Here is a 22033-nt window from a genome sequence, read left to right as displayed (position 1 = left end):
GCCGCAATAAATCTGTCTGGCGAGCACTTCTGAGATCAAGTTTCTTCGTTTTTGCATTCTTTCTGGTTTCTGCGGCTCCCTGTTTGTCTGTTTGCAAATAACAAGTGCAGCGTTTCTGTTTCCACACACAGCTTTATTATATTTCATGTGCGAACAGGTGAAATAGCACAAATACGTCACCCACACATTCGGGAACTGTACCTTGCTCGCTCCAGCTTCTGAGCTATTGGGCAAAAGGTGACTCGGCAAAGTGTCGTCTGCCATTTCCAAGTCATCTAAAAAGAAGCAATTAATCTGTGAGACACATCTGCAGGTCCTTGAAGTCCACAGAATCTCACCAAAACACAACAGCATAAAAGCATCAATGAGAAGTGCTGCTCCATTACCTAGAAGTCTGTATATCTGGACAGACAAGCCACTACCCAAATCTCCCCCCCCCCATTCTGTCACATTTTGCTGAGACCACAGCCTCCCAAACTGCGGATGAGGTGACAAACCTTTAACCACGTAGAACTTTGCACTACTGAGGTGGGGAGAAGAATCACAGAATCGTAGTTTTAGAAGGGATCACGAGGCTTATCTAGTCCCACCCCCTCTGCAATGCAGGAATCTTTTTGCTCAATGCGGGGCTCAAATCCACAAACTAGAGATTGAGTCAGGGTCCAATCGAGCAAGGGGGGACTTGTAGGATGGAATGTTGTTTCCCCCACAACTGAATAAAACAATACAATAATAGGAAACTGATATGCCAAGAAGGCTAGACTACAACTCTTCTCCTTGACATGCTATTTACTATCTGCAGGGATTTTTATGTATGGAGAAAGTATTCCACCTTTGAAGGTGACTCAGAAACTACAACTAATCCAGGATGTGGCTGCTAGACTGGTGACTGGAAGTGGCCACTGGGACCCTATAACACCGGTCTTAAAGGATCTACATTGGCTCCCAGTATGTTTCCGAGCACAATTCAGGTGCTGACCTTTAAAGCCCTAAATGGCCTTGTGAGAAGCAAAGTTACAGGGAACCAGGCAGAGGGCCTTCTCAGTAGTGGTGCCCGCCTTGTGGAATGCCCTCCCATCAGATATCAAGGAAATAAACAACTGACTTTTAGAAGACATCTGAAGGCAGCCCTGTTTAGGGAAGTTTTTCATGTTTGGTATTTTATCATGTTTTTAGAATTCTGTTGGGAGCCGCCCAGAGTGGGGCAGCCCAGTCAAATGGGTGGCATACAAATGTTGTTGTTGTTGTTGTTGGTGGTGGTGGTGGTGGTATTGTTGTTGTTATTCCACTGTGGTACAGTCCAGTTAATCCAAGTGGTACAGTCCAGACATAGCCTTGCCAGCTCACCTCTTCTGAGAAACAGGCCTTAGAAACAGATTTTCGGATTGTGCTATGCAGATGAAGGAGGAGGTACAATTCTTAGCGACTGAGGGTTGCCATGGCATGGGCTTTCCCCATTGTTGAGAGACTTCCAAGTGCATTCAAGTGAATACAGGCCCCCTTCAGTCGTTACCACTCCACACTCAGCAGCATCCCTAGGGACTAGCCAGGTTGGCCCCTGCCAAGGGCCCAAGCCCAATGAGGTGGGGTGCAAGAAGAAAGGCAAAGAGAGCTGGTGGTTGCCAAAGGACAGAGTGGGTGCCAATATAGCTCCTTGCCAAGGCCGCAAGGGAGCCTAAAGGGGCTTAAAAAGCTATTTCCGCACAAGGTTTTTCTGCCTTTGCCTCGCTTTCCGGGCTCTGGGGAACTCCACAGAGATTTTGTGGGATCTCAGACCGCCCTGCGAGATCTTGTGGGAGCCTCCCAAGACCTTGCAGAGCTCATATGCGACCTCGCCAGAGCCCAGTAAGCAAGATGGAGGGCTTAAAAACTCAGTGTTTTGGTCTGGGGGCAAAGGCCCACTCAGCATGCTGGCTTCAGTCAGGTAGGGATGGTTGCACAGGGTCAGTCCTGGAAGTTGTCCTGACTTAATGCAATTTTGCTGTAACGTGCAAACCCCTGGAACGTGACTGCCCCCCCATAAGTTGTGAGGACGCTGCAGTGACTGATAAGGACTCAGCTCTCAATCAAGGCAAGAACTACTAAGAGAGGATATAGAACGAAGCTTATGCTTTCCAGAGATCCACTGGCTTATCTTTTCCTCTCAAAACAAAAGCCTGAGAATCGCAGAGATATATGGTATATTAGGGGGAACCACCTACTGTGTCTAACATGCGATATAGGGGTTGAGGAAACCATTGGTGGCTGCATTGCGGCAAAGTCATACAGCTCTGTGCTTGGCTCCATCCTTTGCTCCCCCCTTGGTGAACTCCCCACCTGGAAGAGAAGGCAAAGGCATCAAGTCTACTATGGGAGAAAGGTCTAGCAGCAGAGTATTGAATGTGCAACCCAGGCTCTTAAGAAACGAAAGTTATCTACCCATGTAGCTCATGAAACATACTCTACTGGGAAGGTCGCAGAGCTCACTAGTGGAGCAGATAGTTTTTATGCAAAAGGTTCCAGATTCACCAGGGCTGGGATTGATTCCCATTTCAAACTCTAGGGAGATAATCTGCTTAAACAATACTGAGAGAGGCAGACCAATAGAATAAAGGCAGCTTCTGCAAGTAGTAAGAAAGAATTCAAGTTAAATGTCACTGTGAGGATGTGTTTTGTCACTGGGATACATGGATGAGTTATAGACTTGTGACTGAGAATCTTTGCTATCCCTTTAAGTTTGATTAAAAGTCAGCCATATTATTTCTAAGAATCGGAAACGGCACATGAAGATTTTCTTATGTAAGCAGATCTAGATGATTCAGGAATGATAGGCTTACTGACACTGCAAGAGCCTGGTCTCAATAAAAAAATATAAATATTAGAATTGAGCATTTCCTTACCTTCTTTCCACGGTGATCGCTGCCACTACTTGGAGAAGACAGTGGCAATACTAAGTGGGGGAGGGGCAGACAAAAGGTATTCATTAAGAACAGTGGAAACGCAAGATAGCTTTTCTAACCTGCTAAAGTTAACAAACTAGAAATAATACTTATGAATGGCTCTTGCCGATTAAGGCTTCATATACAGTGGTACCTCAGGTTACATACGCTTCAGGTTACATACGCTTCAGGTTACAGACTCCGCTAACCCAGAAATACTACCTTGGGGTTAAGAACTTTGCTTCAGGATGAGAACAGAAATCGTGCTCTGGCGGTGCGGCGGTAGCAGGAGGCCCCATTAGCTAAAGTGGTGCTTCAGGTTAAGAACAGTTTCAGGTTAAGAACGGACCTCTGGAACGAATTAAGTACTTAACCCGAGGTACCACTCTAAGGCAGCTTCCTATTTCTGTGCGTCATATGGCTCAGCCAGTATAGAGCAAGAGACTCCTGATCTCAGGGTTGTGGGTTCGAGTCCCGCATTGGGCAAAATATTCCTCCATTGCAGGGGGTTCGACTAGATGACCCTCGTGGTCCCTTCCAACTCTACAACTCTATGGTCAACTCTCTATATAGATGCATGCTCTGTAAAGCCTAATGGAAGCAGCACCTTATTTAAGAAACCCTGGCTTCAGAAGTTTCCTTGATTGGGCAGCCCTGTTCCATACCCCAAAATTGATTTGATAGCCCTGTTCCCCCCACCCCAAAATGCAACAGTCCTTTATAACCAAAAAAAGAGGAAATAGACCAGTCTCCCCACTCCAACCCCCTAACACTAACTGGAACGCGAACTACCAATCCACAAACTGTCGCATTTATACACACTCTCAAGTCACACTTTGCATTCTTCCTGCTTTTCTTATTTTAGCCACACCCAGACAGGGAATAATATGAAGCCTAGAGAGCCACAAGTATCTGTCGTTACAGGCTCTGGCTATAGCCCCATCCACATTTACTTGGGTGCAAGTCCTGCTGAAGTTTTCAGGGCTCATTTCCAAACCAAAACGGAATCTGGCTACACCTCTCATTTAGTCTGCATCAGGTGGCTAATTCAAAATTGTGCTGTATACCCCATTTTCACCTTTTAACTTGCTCCTGACCCTCTTCTTTTTCCGAGTATAGTCTGCGGATTTTGACACCAGCTTTTTCTGAGAGTCAAGGACCCAGCTTTTCTCACTCTCACTGTTGCTTGGAGTTTCTTGGTTGCTTTCTGAAGGGAGATTATTCCTGTAGCTGGCAGACTTGTAAAAAAAGAGGTGAAGATAGAAGTTAGTTCAGTCTACCAATCTTTTGCAATAAAGAATGGGGATGTCACATCCAAACATTTAAAGTAAATATTGCATGCATGCAATAAAGAATGGGGATGCCATATCAAAACATTTTAAATGCATAAATCATCTCAAAATCAACATTAAACACAGAACTAGCTTTTTAAAAAAAGTTATGCCAGCGACTCTAGTTTCAGACACAGTGTTTCACAATACAGGGTGGAGGGGGGACCTTTCCAAGCAGAGGGACTTCTCGGTGGTGGCGCCCGCCCTGTGGAACACCCTCCCACCAGATGTCAAGGAAATAAACAACTATCTAACTTTTAGAAGACATCTGAAGGCAGCCCTGTTTAGGGACATTTTTAATGTTTGAAGTTTTATTCTGTTTTTTAATATATTGTTGGGAGCCACCCAGAGTGGCTGGGAAGGCCCAGCCAGATGATGATGATGATGATGATGATGATGATAAAGGATTCCAACTCAGAAGCCAAGTAAGTGCTCAAAAAGCCCCACGGCTGATCACACATTTAAAGAACTACTATTTCTTTCTGGATGCCTGACAACCATCCATTTCTGATATCCCTATTCCCATGAAGACTTAAGAATGGGCCTTGTTACCAGTCTTCTCTTAGACTTGCTCCGTTCAAGGTCTCCTTTGCTGGAACTCCTGTGCACAACACAAAAATCAGGATGTTAAAGAGATGGCAGAAGACGCTTCCAAAGGATTTAGGACGACTCTGCAGAGTCCCGAGTTACACATACTTAGATATTGAAGGCTACAGTTTTAGAAGTCTCCCAAGCTCAGCTCCTGCCCACACTTCCCTGCTAATTACAGCAACTTTACCTTCAGGCGTTAAAATATCCTGGTTGAGAGCCAGAAAGGGCAAAGGGGTGGCCAACGCCACAGCCTTGGACCTGATCCTGCGCTCCCAAGCAATTTTTCCCCCTGCCCCCTCACAAGACACCTTTGATTGTGGCAGTGCCAAGCAAAAATAAAGAGAAAACCAAGCAGGCAGTCCAGTGCTGAGTGGGTGGAGAGGTCTGTCCTCTCCCATCATCAAAACAAGCATCCCCACCTCAGCTGATTGGTCACTGGTAAGTGGAAGAGGTGAGCTGAGGAGGTATGCATGTGAATGTGTGAGGTTGCAACACCCACTTTGGGCTGCCAGTGATGGCTAAGGGGAAAAGTGGCCCTCGGGTTAGAGCAGTGCTTCCCAAACTTGGGTCTCCAGCTGGTTTTGGACTACAACTCCCATCAACCCTAGTTAAGAAGACCAATGGTCAGGGGTGATGGAGGCTGTAGTCCGAAAGCAGCTGGAGACCCAAGTTTGGGAAACACTAGGTTAGAGCATCAGACTGGGATTCCCAGATTCACATCCTTGGTTAGCTGTGAAGATCACTGGAAGACCTTGGGCCAGTCACTTGCTCTGTAAAATCTAATCTTTTTATAAACTTATGTTTTATATGAGCTGGAAGCCACCCAGAGTGGCTGAGGAAACCCAGCCAGATGGGCAGGGTATAAAATATAATATAATATAATATAATATAATATAATATAATATAATATAATATAATATAATATAATATAATATAATATAATATGACACCTCTATTTTCATCGGATATGTTGTTGTTGTTGTTGTTGTTGTTACTATTACCTCCCAGGGTTGACCCAAACAAGCAGAATTCATTAAGCGGCAGCAGTGGTGGGTTGTAAGGGGCGGAGCCACACTTTTGGCCAGCAGGCCATAAAGTCACAACACAAGCAAAATTTAATTCAGTCATGACAACACAGAGTTGGCTCTCACCCCAGAACCCTTTCCCATAATTTCAATGACCAAGAGCTCCTCAGGTAAGCAAAGGCTTATTTCTCACTGGAAGATTCCACACCGCTCAAACTGGAACACAACTAAAATACTCTCAAGTCTTTCATTCACCACTCAATTCCATTTCTCAGGCAGCATCTCTCTGATTTTGCTTCTCATTTCCAGCATCTCATCTGGATATACTTTCATAATTAAATCTGTACAACAGCCCCAAGAGAATTTCAGTGCAAGATTCCAACTATACCTGGGTAAAGCAGCCTTCTGGACAAATACTTTTTGCTTCATTTCAGAGACCTGAAAACAAAGTGAACTGAAAATACATTCAAGGTTTTGGGGGGGTTTGGTTTTTTTTAAATGAAAAACACTCCCAACCCCAGCACAATAATTCTACTAGGTCCTGTAGTGATCTCACCAAATTTCCTCCAAGGCTGCGTTTGAATTCATTTCTAATTTACTACTGCCAGCAAGTGTACCTAGGGCACAAAATCTTTCTCTTTAAAAAAACACACCAAATTCAGGATGTCTGTGAAACACCACTAACTATTAGGTGTGTGGGGAAGGTGGAAGAGAAGGGCACAATTTATATTAACTATTCACGATATAATTTGTTCACCAAAAACTCTATTCAAAATATTTCTCCAACTTAAGTGTCTCACCATCTCATGTGTGGCAGGATCAGACGTGTATTCAAATTCGTACGCATCCTTCCTGCAAAGTGAACATTTCCAGATAAACAGAACTTTTTACTCCTGTGAAAATAACCTAAAAGCAGGATGCATTTTCAAAGTCGCTATGAAAATTCAAAGATGGGAGGCTCAACAGAGCTGCAGCCATAGCTTTCCAAATCAATGGCTGAACTCAGGTACCCAGCATGATGGCCTCTTAGGACAACAAGAAGCTGCATATTGGGCAGACTATTAGTCCAGGCTTGCTTTGATTGACCAGAAGCGGTTCTCCAGGATTTCTGGTGGAAGATTTCCAAAACATCTGCTGTCTAGTTCGTTTTAACTGGAAGCGTCAAAGATTCAACCTGGAATTGTCTGCTTGCAGGCATGGAATCTCCCAGTTCCTGCCCTTATGCTTCTCAATGGACTGACATTTATTGTGTTACATTTTTACACGGTCAACACCAGATTTAGGGTGGTGTGGGCGGACTGCCCACATAGGACGCCGAGCTGAGAGGGCACAACATTGAGACAATCCATAACTGAGAAGATCCATTTGTTTGTGCCAGATTTTGGCCTCCCTTAGGGCACCATATTAGCAAAGATTACCAAAGTCCACCCCAGTAACATAGGGATTTATACCAATTTAGTGCTTCTTGGTATCATTCATACCAGGCCATGGCAGATTCCTGTGGGTTTCTCTGATGTGCAAAATACTTCTTCTCATTTCACAGAGAACGAATATGGATAGTTTGTCACCATGCGAAATGAACATGAAAAATCACCTCATGAAACGTATTAAAAAAGTTAAGGTAACCTCTGATCCTTAGGAGCTACTTTAAAAATATTATACTTCTGCCATGAACAGAGTATTGTGGATGTTTGAAACAGAATTACTTGCCCTTAATCAATGGATAAGATGTTAACTTAAAATATTCGCCCCGGCTGTTTAAAACAGGGGTCGGCAAAGTTTTTGTGGCTTGGGCCGGTTCATGGTCCCGCAGACGCCACGGTGGGCCGGACTGTGTGTGCGCACACACGTAAACGCTATTTCCCTCGCTCCTTCTGGCACAGAGGCGACGTGTGCAGCTTCCCATTGGCTGCAGGAGCTTCCTGCGGCCAATGGGAAGCCGGCCAGCATCGTGGAAGGCGGTCCCTGCTCTGCTCTGCGCTGGTTTAGCACAGTGCATGGGAGCCGACCGAGCGGGTGGCAGGGGTCCATGGGCTGATTAAATGACCCCCATGGGTTGCTTGTGGTCCATGGGCCTTAGGCTGTCAACCCCTGGTTTAAAACATACCAAACAAAACTTCCTTACTTTGCCTTTGTGATCTGTCTGGCTGAACTTCTGACCGCATTTGTCTTCTCCAGCAGAGCATCCTGGAAAGGAAACATGGAGAGTCAGATAATCACAAATTCAAGAATGGGAACCTCGTCTGCTTTCTTTTAATTAAAAGTGGGTATAATGAAACAACAGCAATTACCTCACACCGGTAAAGGTAAGTCTCTTGAGTTACTTTTTAGAAAAAAATACAAGTAGGGCCAATTATCAAAGGGAATAACAGTGTTTTAACTGTCAGAAATCAATTATATACAATTTCTTCCATTCCAGCCCACTGGACGTTTACTGTATGACTGGCAGTGCTAAGCCCCCCGCCCCCCCGGCAAACCTGTCAAAATGTGAGGTGCAAGTCCCTTAAATAAGTAAAAAAATCAATAAGCTAATCAAGTGAAACAGAACACAAGCAAAGAATTAAAACCTTTGGAACCTGCTAAGAAAACCAAGTTTAAAAATGCAAGTTACCTTCACTAAATCCGTACTGTTGCAACCGGGTGACAGGGTTAAATCCACGTCTACGGGAAATGCTTGTATACCTTGCAGAAGGGATTCGCCTTCAATGCTTGGCTCACTAAAAGCAGCAGAAAGAATGACAGGCAAGAATTATATGCCAGAGCTGTCATCCCAAGGCCAACAGAACCAAATAGCATCTGTGGAAAGATCGCTTAAATGTCAGTCCTAACACAAGTTTGCTGGGAAGGAAGTCTAGCCAGTTTCAGTGGGATTTTTCTCTGAAGTAAAGATACCGTATTTTTTGCTCTATAAGATGCACCAGACCATAAGACGGACCTAGTTTTTGGAGAAGGAAAACAAGAAAAAATATATATTCTGAATCCCAGAAGCCAGAACAGCAAGAGGGATCGCTGTGCAGCGAAAGCAGTGATCCCTCTTGCTGTTCTGGCTTCTGGGATAGCTGCGCAGCCTGCATTTGCTCCATAAGACGCACACACATTTCCCCTTACTTTTTAGGAGGGAAAAAGTGAGTCTTATAGAGCAAAAAATACGGTACTTAGGTCCAATGTTATTGACTTCCAAATAGGGCAAATTACAAACGTACATTCTTTTTTATTACAATCCCCGTGAAGAAGTGTGCATGCACACGAAAGCTCATGCCAAGAACTAACTTAGTTGGTCTTTAAGGTGCTACTGGAAGGAATTTTTTTATTTTGACTATGGCAGACCAACACGGCTACCTATCTGTAACTGAACCCGTGAAGTAGGTTAGCTGAGTGACCATGCTAAGATGCCTCGTAATTTTTCCTGTACAAGGCACAAGTTCAAACCCAGGTCTAAAAATTTGCCCCCCACCCCCCGTGACACTTTCTGTATAAACTGATGAAGGTGCAAAGCAGTCAGATGGACTGTCAGACAACTGAACATTCCACAAGAAAACGGTCTTTTAATAGAGATCTCTACGGCTGCACTTACACAGCCCTATCCTTTCGACTCAGCGGAGAGGCTTTCGATGCACGTGTGTTCAATGGCGGAGGAGTTTTCAAAGCATTTGTTCCAGGAACTGCACCTACATCACCAGAAGCTTTCAGTTGAAAAAGGGAGAGAAAACTAAATCAGCAGAGTTTATAAACTCTGAAACCCAACCCTAAATTCATTTACTTTCTGAAGCAAGTCCTACTGGTTTAAATAATAACCTTCTTGTTAAGTAATCATACACAGGCTGCAATCTTAACCTCATTTATCTGGGAGCAAGCCCCACTGAATTAAGCGGGACTTACTTCTGAGTAGACATGGTTAGGATTGCAGCCTTGGAACAGGAAACAGCAAGAACCATTCTGACCTTGACTGTCATTTTGTTTTCCTGTCAGCTGACTCTCTCTAGTTGCAGGGGCATCCACAGGAGCAATGGTTTTCCGCTAGAAAGAAAAAGGTAGTGGATGAGCATCAACAGAGGACATTTATAAATGTCTGTTTGGGAGATGTAAGAAAATAGATATTTACACCAGTTAGAAATGTATTTTTCCAGGCTAGAGATGGAAACAGGCTTTTAAGCAGACTTGCCTTTGGGCAAAATCAGAGAAGTCCTACATAACAAGATTTTCTTCTTCTTTCAGGTGATGAATAACTAATACAAGCATTTAAACGTTGACTAATTATTATTAACTATTACAGTGGACGCTCGGGTTGTGAATGTGATCCGTGTGGGATGCATGTTCACAACCCGCAGCCTTCACAACCCGCAGCAACGCGTCTGTGCACGTGCGGGTTGCCATTCGGCGCTTCTGCGCATGCGCAACTGCCGAAACCCAGAAGTAATCAGTTCCAGTACTTCCGGATTCTGGCGGTCCGTAACCCAAAAAAAACGCAACCTGAAGCATCTGTAACCTGAGGTATGACTGTACTACTACTACTATTTGTACCTCGCCCATCTGACTGGGTTGCCCCGGCTACTCTGGGCAGCTTCCAACAGATTTAAAAACATAATCGAATATTAAAAACTTCCCGACACAGGACTGCTTTCAGATCTCTTAGGAAAACTAATATATCTGACAGGAGATATCTGACAGGAGAGCGTTCCCCAGAATGGGAGCCACTACCAAGAAGGCTCTCTGCCTGGTTCTCTGTAACTGCACTTCTCACAGTGAAGGAACTATCAGAAGGCCCTCAGAACTGGACGATGGGGGTAGAGACATTCCTTCATATATACAGGGCCAAACAATGATGTGCGGTAGCATTTGTATGGACTTACTGGGAAAGCTAACCAGGATAAACAAAAATTATACTACTAGCAGGTTCATACCTGGCTTTGCTCAAGAATTCTAAGAAACGGGGGGAAAATCAGTACGGTTTTGAAAGGTTCGGGCCATAGACTTGTTTCAAAATGGCTCCCACTGTATCCAAACATAGTTGAAAACCTGTTCCTTGATCTCAGGAACCATCATGCAAAATTGAGGCATACAAATGCATATCAAACAAACAACTTTCTGAAATATACAGTGAATTAATTATCAAGATCCTCCTCCCTCCCCCATCTGTCCCAACAAATCCTATTGGGGTTTTTTTTTTTGCCACCCTCTTTGCAGCAATGTACTTTTTTGGGAACTTTTAAAGTACCTCTTCAGACAGTAACACTCCAACCCCATTTAGGTGACCTTGCTTCAGCTACTGCAGTGCTTCTTCTGACAAACAGCAACTTTTTCCAACACCTTCTTTATTTTCTCAGTTCCCACCTTTTCACCTCTCTCATTCATACATGGCTGCTGAGTTGACAATTTTACAGCAGCTGTCAGTTGAGGACATTATGAGGGTTGGGGATACTGGATTTTGATGGGTACTTCATAGAACAGAATAAGAGAATTGTAGAGTTGGAAGAGACCATGGGGGGTCATCTAAGTCCAACCCCCTGCAATGCAGGAATCTTTCTGCCCAACAAGGAGCTCAAACCCACAACCCTGAGATTAAGAGTCTCATGCTCTGCCGACTGAGCTATGATGTCACATGGCTCTATGTCATTTTGTATTCACTTGTATTCAGCAGCAAAGGAAATAACAGTAAGCTGGGCACCCAGCAACTGCGACAACCCCATCTGGCAAATGGTGTACCCAAATATGCTCACGGATGTAGCTGTAACCGACAGTAATGTTGAAACATTCAGTAAGGAATCTGAACCCACAAGATCTTTTCCACTCTCCACATGTCTGCTTACCACTGTAAAAAAATGATAATAATTAAAAAATCAGCAGTCTAGACGAATTTTCTAGGCCAAACATGGGCATGCTGTTGCCTAAGGGTGCAAATGCATGTTATTCCACACCCCCCCAATACCTCCAGAAGCTGCCCCATTTTACCATCCTTCCAGAGTTCCCATTTTAAAGTTCCTCTTTCTTTCCCCCAGCTTTTAAAAGCATTTCCCTCTTTCTATGCAGTTTCAGAACTATCAGAAGTAGCCACATTTAATTTGAAAGAATATAAACATTTTCATAATTGTATGGTTTGGTTGGGAAAAAGCCTCAATCCCAGCTGTCTACCATTTATATGAAGTGTAATGCATATATGTGTGTGTATTCTACATTCTATGACACACTATAGTCTCAAACAGTGCTTCCCCCCCATCCCAGAAAAAAGGTGCCAGAACGCACTTTCCCCAGCAGACCCACCCCAGAGCTCAAAGAAGATAATCTTCGGGCTCTGGGTGTCTCCTCGCCAGCCAGAGGCTTGTTGAGGCTGCTCAGCTGAGGGGAGGGGAGGCTTCCATTCTGGATAGAAAAAAAGCCCTGGTCACAAATGATTAATTTCACTTGCTTTCCAGTACTGTAGTTGTATTAAAAATAAAAAAATTCCTTCCAGTAGCACCTTAAAGACCAACTAAGTTAGTTCTTGGTATGAGCTTTCGTGTGCATGCACACTTCTTCAGATACACAGAAGTTGTAGTTGTATTAGTTACTTGTAGTAAAGAAGAAAAATACTTGACATGAATCCCACCAAACTCAGAATAGGCTTGAACGAGGCTCTAAAGAGGCAGATATGGTGAAAATCAGGCATAGGCAAACTCTGGCCCTCCAGATGTTTGGGACTACAATTCCCATCATCCCTGACCATGAGTCCTGTTAGCTAGGGGTGATGGGAATTGTAGTCCCAAACATCTGGGGGGCCGGAGTTTGCCTATACCTGGTGAAAACTAAAGGAAGGAGGCATTTGTTCCAGATCAAGACTTTTTTCCTTCATGATTAGCTCTGGTGCCACCCATACAGCCCCTGATGTAAACATACTCAGGATGTAAACAGAAGAGACATGAAGTCTCCAACCACACACATAGACCCCTCACTTCTGGCCCCTCTTTGCCATGGTCCATCTTGACTTGTCAATGACTTCTTTATTGAGAAAACCGGCTCAGTCGGGCATGTTCAGTTGGGATGCTTCGGATGCACAAACTATTTCTCTCATCAGAAACATTTGCACAAGCCATGTGTTTAAGAAAACACCCTTGACCCCAATACTCTGGAAGAGAGATGGCTCTTACTGCAAATGAAGCGTGGCGCCAAGACCAAGGGAAAGCCCAACCCAATTCTCAATTTACCCTTTGTTTAATTCTTCCTGTGAAGATAGGGAGGCATAACTCTAAAAAGGAATGCTTCTGGAATGCCAGCTGTGGAAAGGCAAAGGGGAAGGAATGCAACCCTGTCTTCTCAATCTCAGTGAACTCCGGTCATGGATAAAAACAAGGGCTGTATTCTGTATGTGTTTATATCAATAAGTGTGTGTGTGTGTAATATTAAAAAGAATAATGATGCTTCCACACTCAAGTCTCCTGAAGCAATAGCCAAGAGAGTGCAAGGAAGAAGCACACGACAGTTGTGAAATTAAACCAACACAAAAGGGGGAAAGGCCTAGAAAGAGTCCTTTTTTCCGGCTAAAATTGCTGCTGTTGTACAGATGGGGATCTTTATATACAGGATATGGCAAAAGGTAAGATTGAGGACATGTACATACATGGCTGAGACCAGTTAAGACTCTATCAGTAAATTTACAGGCTGCCCTCCAGTACAAAACTCCTCAGAGTGATGAGCAACAACAAAAAAAAAGCATTCAGTACAAATCACAGAAGCAACAGCCACAGTTAAAATCAGTAAATCTGTAAGACACATGTAATTGACTGCCTATTATAAAGCATGCTGATTGCCTGAGCAAATAAAGACGACTTTGCACAGCACCCAAAAAGTAATCACAGTTGGCACCAGGCAATCCTCACTGCGATGTACCTGGAATTACAACCACAAGATGCCACAAGGAAGAGCACCCTCTCCTTGGGTACCAGACATCTAGCATCAAATGACCAGAGGACCCAGGAAGGCTACAATTAAGCATCACATCTGACTTGGATACTAATACTGGCGCATTCAAAAGACACTCACCTATTGTACTTTGCTGTGGCTGATCTCCACTGCAGTTATCGTCATCTTGGTCAAGCACTATCTGTCCAATTAAGTTATTGGAAAAGCAGAGTTTAATCCAGGAAAAGCACTTGCTCATGGATAAAGGTTGTAGGAAATGAAAAAATGCCTGCCAAGTTCAGAATCTGCAGCTTTCCAATCTTGAATTTTGTTGTTATTATTAAGCAACCAGCCAATGCTTTATAACATGAGGCAAATGGAGCAGGTATTAGTTGTGCTTATTTAACAAATGACCTGAGCACTTGGCTATTATATTAACATCCATAAAGAGAACCAACATGACACACAAAATTCAAGACCACAGAAGGGTTCTGAACAAAGGTCAAATGAAGGGAGGGGGAGAAATACTTGCCATCACTTTATCCTTTCCCATTACATTGAAGAGCTGTGTCAACACATCAAACTGGCTATCAAAGTGAATTTGTATCTTTTTTACTTCTTTTTTGTTGATGGCCGTGGGATCCTTCAAGACCATTTTAAGAATCTTTTCTCCCCTTTCCTCTTTAGAAAAAAAGAAAAATGCATGTTTTCTAGAAGATGCCAACACTTTGTTCAAACAGCATAAATAAGGCACCACAAAGGCAGATCACAAAAACAATTGCAGCTGCAATAATGGTTTAACCTTTCTCCAAACCCAAGAAAACCTCATGGTGTTTTCGTATCTGCTATCTTCTCCCTACATGTCAAAAGTTACCATTATTTGCCTATGGCAATATGGCCGCTCCTGTCATCTACACAGAGTGGGATAATTAGGGGGAGCAGAGCAAGAAAATTCCAGGAAAAGGCTCTCTTTAATCTGAAGCCACTCATGTCTCCCCACAAAACACCTTAAGAATCTAAAACACTCTTCCTGCTTCACATCTGGATTCATACAGCAAGTGTCTATTTCCTGTCAACAGTAACTAAGATTTCTGTCCATTCGCACAAGCTCAGTTTACACATATATGTTTCCTTTGAGCGTATGAGGAGTCTCACCTGACAGACGATAGCTACTAACTGCTTCCTTTGCCAACCTCACCGACTCCCAAAGACCACCCTGAAAGGATATTTGAAGTAAAATTGTGTCCGTTATTTTAGTACAGCTAAGAACAGCCAAGGGCAAAGGGGCTCGTTATCTTTTTCTTTTCTTTTTACCTCAAGGCTGTCCACGTAGAAAGTAATGCTCTCACTTCCAAAATTGAAGTCAATCCAAAACTCCTTTAGTTTGTCATCAGCTGGTTTCTGTAACTTGGAAAGAAAAAGGAAACTTTTCTGCTTGTTTTCAGAAAGAAAGGAAAAACTTAATAACCTGTGGACTTCAGTACATGAAAGCTTAAGCCACATTTGTTGTAAGACACTGATGTTTTTGCTGCAACTAACATGGATAGCCCTCTACAAATTGTAAATATCTTGCTTAATGGTTTAGGGAACACAAGAAACAAGCCACACACGTTACAAAGCCATGACTGTCCCCCTCTCCCTTGCATGAGTACTGCTTTGACCACCATGGGGGTCCCAACACCAATTGTCAGTGGTAGTGCTTAAGCCGTCCTTTCTCCATCTCTCCCAAAACATCTCCCCCAAAGGTGGCTTGCAAGAGAAACGAGGCCACTTAGCCTTTGCTGCACATGGACAGCTGCAGTGTAAAATGCAGGTTTTCCCAAGTTAGCCAGCTTTAAAGAATTAGCTGCCTAGAATAAAAAAGGCACTGACAATTCAACAAGCACAGTAGTTTTTTTTTCTGATTTCAGGCAGGATCAAGGACTCTGTTCTTGTGGTCTTTTGTGAGATAGAAGGGAGAGCCTCCTGTACATTTTAGGTCCCTGGAAAGATGAGAAGTCTAAAAACACTCGGGGAGCCTCTAAAAGGACAGGAAGCTTCTAGTTTCAGAAGTCTGCCCTCCCACTTGTAGACAGCAACCAAGACAACGATGGAGGTGGCATGCTGCTCCCCACCACCTCCCTCTCATGTATTTACACTGCTCAGATGCAGAATACCTGAAGAAGGCCATAGGAGACCTATTAAGCATTATCGAACTTAATGCAATATCACAGCGATTTTTAAGCATTACCATGTTCGTATCAGCAACAGCAGCTTTGCATGGAACTGAGTAAACCCTGAAAAAGAACAAATTCGCCACTAGGATATCGGTCTCAAATACAATCTGCTCCGACCCCTGCTTCCCCCATCTTATAGCTATGGAAATAGCTCGTCTCCCTCCAAACTTTCTCTTTCTCTACTTTCTCCCCTCCCCCTCCCCACCTTGCCCCCACCCCACATTATCTACAACAAAAAATGTCTCAAAATGACTGTCATTGATTTGTATGGATGCTTAAAACAGACACCGAATGTACTTTTGTTACCTATGAAAAATCTTTCAATAATAATAATCAATGCCTTTCGCAACGTTTTTATTTAAAGCAGACAATGCTACGTACAGCCCAAGCAGGTAGAAAATGCCCCACAAGCAGTGCTGGCAAGCCTGAGCATGGAAATGGATGAGTACAAACATGTTTGAGATGTGTAACCGTATGCATGCCAGGGGGTAGTCAGTTTGGTGTCCTACAAAAATGTTACTGGACTAAGATTGCTGCCACCCCTGACCACAGGGCATGCTGGCTGGGGCTGATGGGACCTGAAATCTAACAATATACAGTGGTACCTCTGGTTAAGAACTTAATTCGTTCCGGCGGTCTGTTCTTAATCTGAAACTGTTCTTAACCTGAGGTACCACTTTAGCTAATGGGGCCTCCCACTGCCGCCGCGCCATATCTGTTCTCATCCTGAGGTTAAGTTCTTAACCCGAGGTACTACTTCCAGGTTAGCAGAGACTGTAACCTGAAGCGTTTGTAACCCGAAGCATTTGTAACCGGAGGGTGACCCGTTGGCTCCCTGTGATCTACGTGCCCATGCTGTTCTCTCACAGCATCAGAAGCCGCTTAATGTACAATTGCAGTGGCAGGCCTCCAAGTTAGCAATGACCTACAGCAAGACTGAACATGAGAGGTGGTGATTGAGCCTAAGCTAGCCCATCTGTTTGGAGAACTTCAAGGCAGGTCAGCACCAGCTCACGTCAACACCATCTGCCATGGCAAACAAAGTGGGCCCGCATCTCTTCCCATGCCCCATCAGCAATTCACACTTCATTAAGTAAGGTCCTTTCCTTTCCACACTACTACCAAGGCAATCATATCAACGTATCAAGTGAGGTTGCCAATACGGATACTTCCTGAGCCAGCGTCGCACTGGGGGGCAACACTGGAATGGGAAGCAGACATGCACACATGACTTCCAGTTTCTGACGTGGCCACATAGCCCTTTCCATGCCGCTGGGGAAACACCCAGCAGATTTCGACAACAATGGAATCAGGGCAAAAAAAAATATTGAAAAACAAATGAATAAACCATCTCCCATCTCCTCTGAAAGAAGGTTTGCCCTTTCAAGATGTTTAGAAGCTTGAGCAAAGGGAGACTTGTATGTTGGGAAGCAGACATAACTCATAAGTAAATTTATTTCACATCTATGGCCTTAGCCTACCGTCAAATTTCAGAAATCATTCCAAGCATGTCAAATGTGCTACTTAATGTGAAAATGCCGCTCAATAGCCTGAATATTCATCGTTGTTTTTTAAGTTGCTTAGAGTGTGGTGCTGATAACGCCAAGGTTGTAGGTTCGATCCCTGTATGGGAGGGATGCATATTCCAGCATTGCAGGGAGTTGGACTAGATCAGCCTTTCTCAACCTGTGGGCCCCCAGATGTTCTTGAACTACAACTCCCATCACCCCTAGCTAGCAAGGCCAGAGCTCAGGGATGATGGGAGTTGTAGTCCAACAACATCTGGGGACCCAAAGGTTGAGAACCGCTGGACTAGATGATCCTCAGGCTCCCTTCCACCTCTGCAATTCTATGATTCTAAGTATTAAGACCTTACTATCCAAAATGCCCAATACTGAAACCATGAAATAATATTTCTACATAATTAGCTAAACCCCATGATTGGCAGGGCCAGCTTCAAAGATGACTTCCCCCACTAAGCTGACCCAATATTTGTACATGACTAAGCCCTGTACTTTTGGGCTCAACTGGATAAGCCTTCCACAGGAAAATTCCACCCCAATGTCTCCTCCACGTGTGCATCAGCGAGATCAACCGAAAAACTCACCATCCAGATTGTCTCCCATTTAAGTATCAAGGTGACAGCATGCTGATTCTTAGCTTTGTAACTTTTGAAGCTTTTAAGACCAACTCTGCAAACTACCATCCATTCTGAAGCTGAATTTGTATCTGACATGATCTGTACTGCTACATCTTTCTACCTCCCTGCTTTCAGTGCTCAAGACTGGTGTAGTTTTGCAACATAACTTCACATGCCTAGACACTGGAGTTTATGCCTTACTGGCCTGAACGGGAGAACTTGGACTCCTCGTAAGCTTGCCTCAGCAGCACCTCAGAAGGGATGTGCCTGCATTGGGTGGGGAGGAAAGAGCCTGAGGCGCCCAGTTACTTCTGTGGATAAGCCCAGAAATAGAGCCAGTAAACAAAACCTGCAAAAGCCTGTGATAAATGGGTGCTCAAACACTCTCAGGTGAGCATGTTCATGGCAAGTCCTTACCTTCTTTTATCTCCAAGTCTTTCATTCAATTTGTTAAGAAATAACCTGGAATCCTTCAAGGGGGGGGGAAGCAAAGCAGAATGTGACAATCATTTTCAAAAATAGTTTCAACGCTAATTCCATTTTTTTAAAAAATAAACATTGCATGCTTTTCCCAGTGGCACATAAGCCACCGTACCAATGCAAAATGCGTTCAGAAGGCCTGAGTATCACAAATCAATCAGCTTCAGAGTTGTTTTAAAGACAACCAGCCATGCTTGATTTTCTTCACTGAGAATGCACCGTTAGCAGATTACATCCATTAATTCAGTGAAAAGGAAGAGAAACCAGTTGCTATACTCTTTCACACAAAAAAATCTGCTGTTGCTATACATTTGAAGATTAGCAAAAACAAGAAGCCGAAAGAACAAAAGCCCTTACTGTCTCAAAATCTCTTTCTTTGATTTCTCTAAAAGCCTTAGCAAGGTATTGATCTTCAAACCAGTTGTGAACAAGATCGTCTCTCAGCTTTTTCAACATTATCCTGAACAGGGCTTCCACAATAGCAATCTGGATATCATAGTCTGCACAAAGAAAAGAGTTCTTGAAAACAATATGCTCAGCATCCCATATGCAAAGTATCTTACCAAGTGATGAAGAACTTCCTTCCATCCTTCCTTGCGCTACAAGTTTAGATCAAGAACTATCCCGCTTTATATTCAGCCTTTGCCAGAGTCCATTATTCCAATATTTTAAAATGCAGCATGCTTTCCCTCCTGGGAAGTTTGATGCTATTGCTACACTATTTATCTTGCTAAAGGAAAATGTGATTTATTACTACAGTCTTATGACTTTTGCATTTCCGAGAATAGTCATATGCAACCATTACAGGTTCATTGGCTACGACTCAACAAAGGTTTGCCACTTTTGTCCCATAAAAAACCATGGGAATTAGAACTAGTGCCACTAATGCACCTAATTTAATTCTACTGCTAGGGAAGAGATCTCACCTTTCCAAAGAACCTACTGCTTAAAATGTCACTCATATCAAAATACTTGTTTGCACATAGCATTTCTGAAGAAGAGCTGCTTCAGATTAATTCTTGTTCTTTAGAGACAGCAGTTTAACCCATGCCTAGTCAGTATTCCCTTAACATTTTAACACAATACAGGAATAAGAAGAATGGGGTGTATCAGATATTAGAGCAACTAGTGAGGGCAGGGAAGCTACAACACTCTCACCCTAGCATTCCCTGGGACTAATCAGGCCTACCAGGTCTTTGCATTTGGCCCATGAGGCTGTTTTTGCCCACCTGGCATCATCTGCGCCACTAGATGTGAGGCAAGTAAAAGTGCTTTGTAAGTCCTGATGATCAGCTGATCATCTGAGTGGGCAAAAACTGGTAAGGACATTTCACTGGGACATCAGGTGACATGTGGTTCACTCAGTTCTTAAGCAGCAGCTTAGTTTTACAGCTAACATCAGTTGAAAAGCACCACTCTACACAGGAGTTTCCGTATTCTTGGATTTTAGCACCAGATGTCTAAGGCCTCGTCAAAACAGGTACCTGGACTTTCCCCAGCCCCAACCAAGATGCTAAGTTTTTCTTACCACCAACATCCAGAATTGCTTTTGCAAGTTCTTTCCTGAAACGACATTAATGAGCTTTAAGCCTTAGAGAGCGAGAGAGAAACAATTGGGGGTTAAATATTTAGACATAAGGTATGAACAGTCAAAACCAAGAAACATGCATAACAGGAGTGGACTGAAAGGGAACTTTTGCCAAGACTGTCCAATTTAATATTTTCAAAGCAACGTGGCAGTTTAGGGCCACAGCAACCAAATGCCTTTCTCCCTAATATTCAAATGCACCATTCATCAAAGGAAGTTCTTCACTTGAACAGTCATATGGATCTTCAGCTACAGGCACAGTGCTGTGGTATACAAAAATTTATAACTGTTTCCATATGTTTCCCAGCAGTAACTGAAGCAGGACTATTTATGGAGTGCTCCTGTGCTCATGTTCTGCTTTCTCCACACAGGCATCTGGTTGGCTAATGGACTAGATGGACCATAGGCCTGGTCCAACAGACTAGTCTTATGTTCTTAGGTAGCCAGTGGTGCGTTTGGTCTAGTTGAGTCAGGGATAATAAGAGTTGTAGTCCAAAAACAGCTGCAGGACCACATAGGCTAGCCACACTGCACAAATGCAAGACATTATTGGATGCAAATATCTCATTTACTTCAGCAAAAATTCAAACTTTCTCTTAAGTAGATATACAGTAATAAGAAATTCTGGGAAAGAGGGGAAAGATTCCTTCCTAGCACCTAACAGAGCACAGAAGACACACAAGGATTAAGCCCACAGGTTACAAAGATACTTACATAAGCAGACACATCTCTTCAGACCCGGCAAACTTCTTTTTCTCCTCTTTTCCGGTCTTATCCAGCAGAGTGTTTAAGGTTCTCAAAGCCTTTGATACAGGAAGTGTAAGAAATATAGGAAGACAAGAATAAGTAACTACGACTTTGTTTTACTTCCTAGAAATCATTCCACATATTCCTTGTTTGAAACTGACCTCCTGTCGGAGGAAACAGCTCACATGAGAATCAGCAGCTAGCTGTCCTAAATATGGTATGAAAGACTCCAGCAACTGTTTTTTCCCTATAACAGAGAAGTTGGGAGAGAAACACATTTGTTACCAGTTCGGCAGCAAGACCTCTAAGTTTCAAAGCAGTGCCACAGTCTCCCTTATTGGAATAGCAATCTTCCCAAATCAGTGTGACCTGCTTTTTGTAATATTGTACAGTGGTACCTCGGGTTACATACACTTCAGGTTACAGACTCTGCTAACCCAGAAATAGTACCTTGGGTTAAGAACTTTGCTTCAGGATGAGAACAGAAATCATGCTCTGGTGGCGTGGCAGCAGCAGGAGGCCCCATTAGCTAAAGTGGTGCTTCAGGTTAAGAACAGTTTCAGGTTAAGAACGGACCTCCGGAACGAATTAAGTACTTAACCCGAGGTACCACTCAGGTTTGCTTTTTGCTCCCTCATTGTAGAAGTTTAAATACCTACTGCATTTTTACTAGAGCTGTACACAGATTAGATTTTTAGCTGATCCATAATTTGCTTTTTAGTCAATTACCGTATTTTTCGCTCTATAACACGCACCCGACCATAACACGCACGTAGTTTTTAGAGGAGGAAAATCCGTAGGCATGCCACCCGTAGGCATTCCCTCCATAACACGCACAGATATTTCCCCTTACTTTTTAGGAGGAAAAAAGTGAGTGTTATGGTGCAAAAAATACAGTAAATATATTTGTGCATTACTGAAGTGTGTGTGACTTTCACAATACAGAAGACAACAGAAGGAAAATCCATTTCTAGTGTGTCCCCCATTCCAGTTCCTTACTACAGCAAAGCATCAGAAACAAAACATCAGAAACAGACAACAGTATCCTAATCTCTCAGTCTGATTAACTGGAGGGGACCCACTAGAATGATCTAAACAGTGGTTTCCAACTGGTGGTCCGCAGAC

The 22033-nt window shown here is 43.4% G+C and overlaps 1 protein-coding gene across 1 annotated transcript in view; it reads right to left on the bottom strand.

Annotated features, from left to right (window-relative positions):
- SYCP2L (synaptonemal complex protein 2 like) overlaps window positions 1–22033 on the bottom strand; it is a gene marked incomplete at its 5' end in the record, with an annotated part of 31713 nt that overhangs the window by 5791 nt on the left and 3889 nt on the right. Inside the window, 20 exons of the mRNA XM_082236139.1 lie at window positions 202–275; window positions 2202–2316; window positions 2880–2929; window positions 3997–4156; window positions 4802–4850; window positions 6254–6303; window positions 6666–6717; window positions 7991–8052; window positions 8477–8582; window positions 9440–9548; window positions 13879–13939; window positions 14270–14418; window positions 14893–14953; window positions 15052–15144; window positions 15968–16013; window positions 18511–18563; window positions 18931–19073; window positions 20102–20136; window positions 20876–20964; window positions 21070–21155. Coding sequence (XP_082092265.1) covers window positions 202–275; window positions 2202–2316; window positions 2880–2929; window positions 3997–4156; window positions 4802–4850; window positions 6254–6303; window positions 6666–6717; window positions 7991–8052; window positions 8477–8582; window positions 9440–9548; window positions 13879–13939; window positions 14270–14418; window positions 14893–14953; window positions 15052–15144; window positions 15968–16013; window positions 18511–18563; window positions 18931–19073; window positions 20102–20136; window positions 20876–20964; window positions 21070–21155 — 1643 coding nt within the window. The remainder of the gene's footprint in view (window positions 1–201; window positions 276–2201; window positions 2317–2879; window positions 2930–3996; window positions 4157–4801; window positions 4851–6253; window positions 6304–6665; window positions 6718–7990; window positions 8053–8476; window positions 8583–9439; window positions 9549–13878; window positions 13940–14269; window positions 14419–14892; window positions 14954–15051; window positions 15145–15967; window positions 16014–18510; window positions 18564–18930; window positions 19074–20101; window positions 20137–20875; window positions 20965–21069; window positions 21156–22033) is intronic.

Source organism: Podarcis vaucheri, assembly GCF_965113315.1.
Source record: "Podarcis vaucheri genome assembly, chromosome: 8".
NCBI classification, from domain to species: Eukaryota; Metazoa; Chordata; class Lepidosauria; order Squamata; family Lacertidae; genus Podarcis; species Podarcis vaucheri.
Note: the sequence above shows the minus strand (reverse complement) of the source record. Positions and strands in the feature narration are given on the sequence as shown.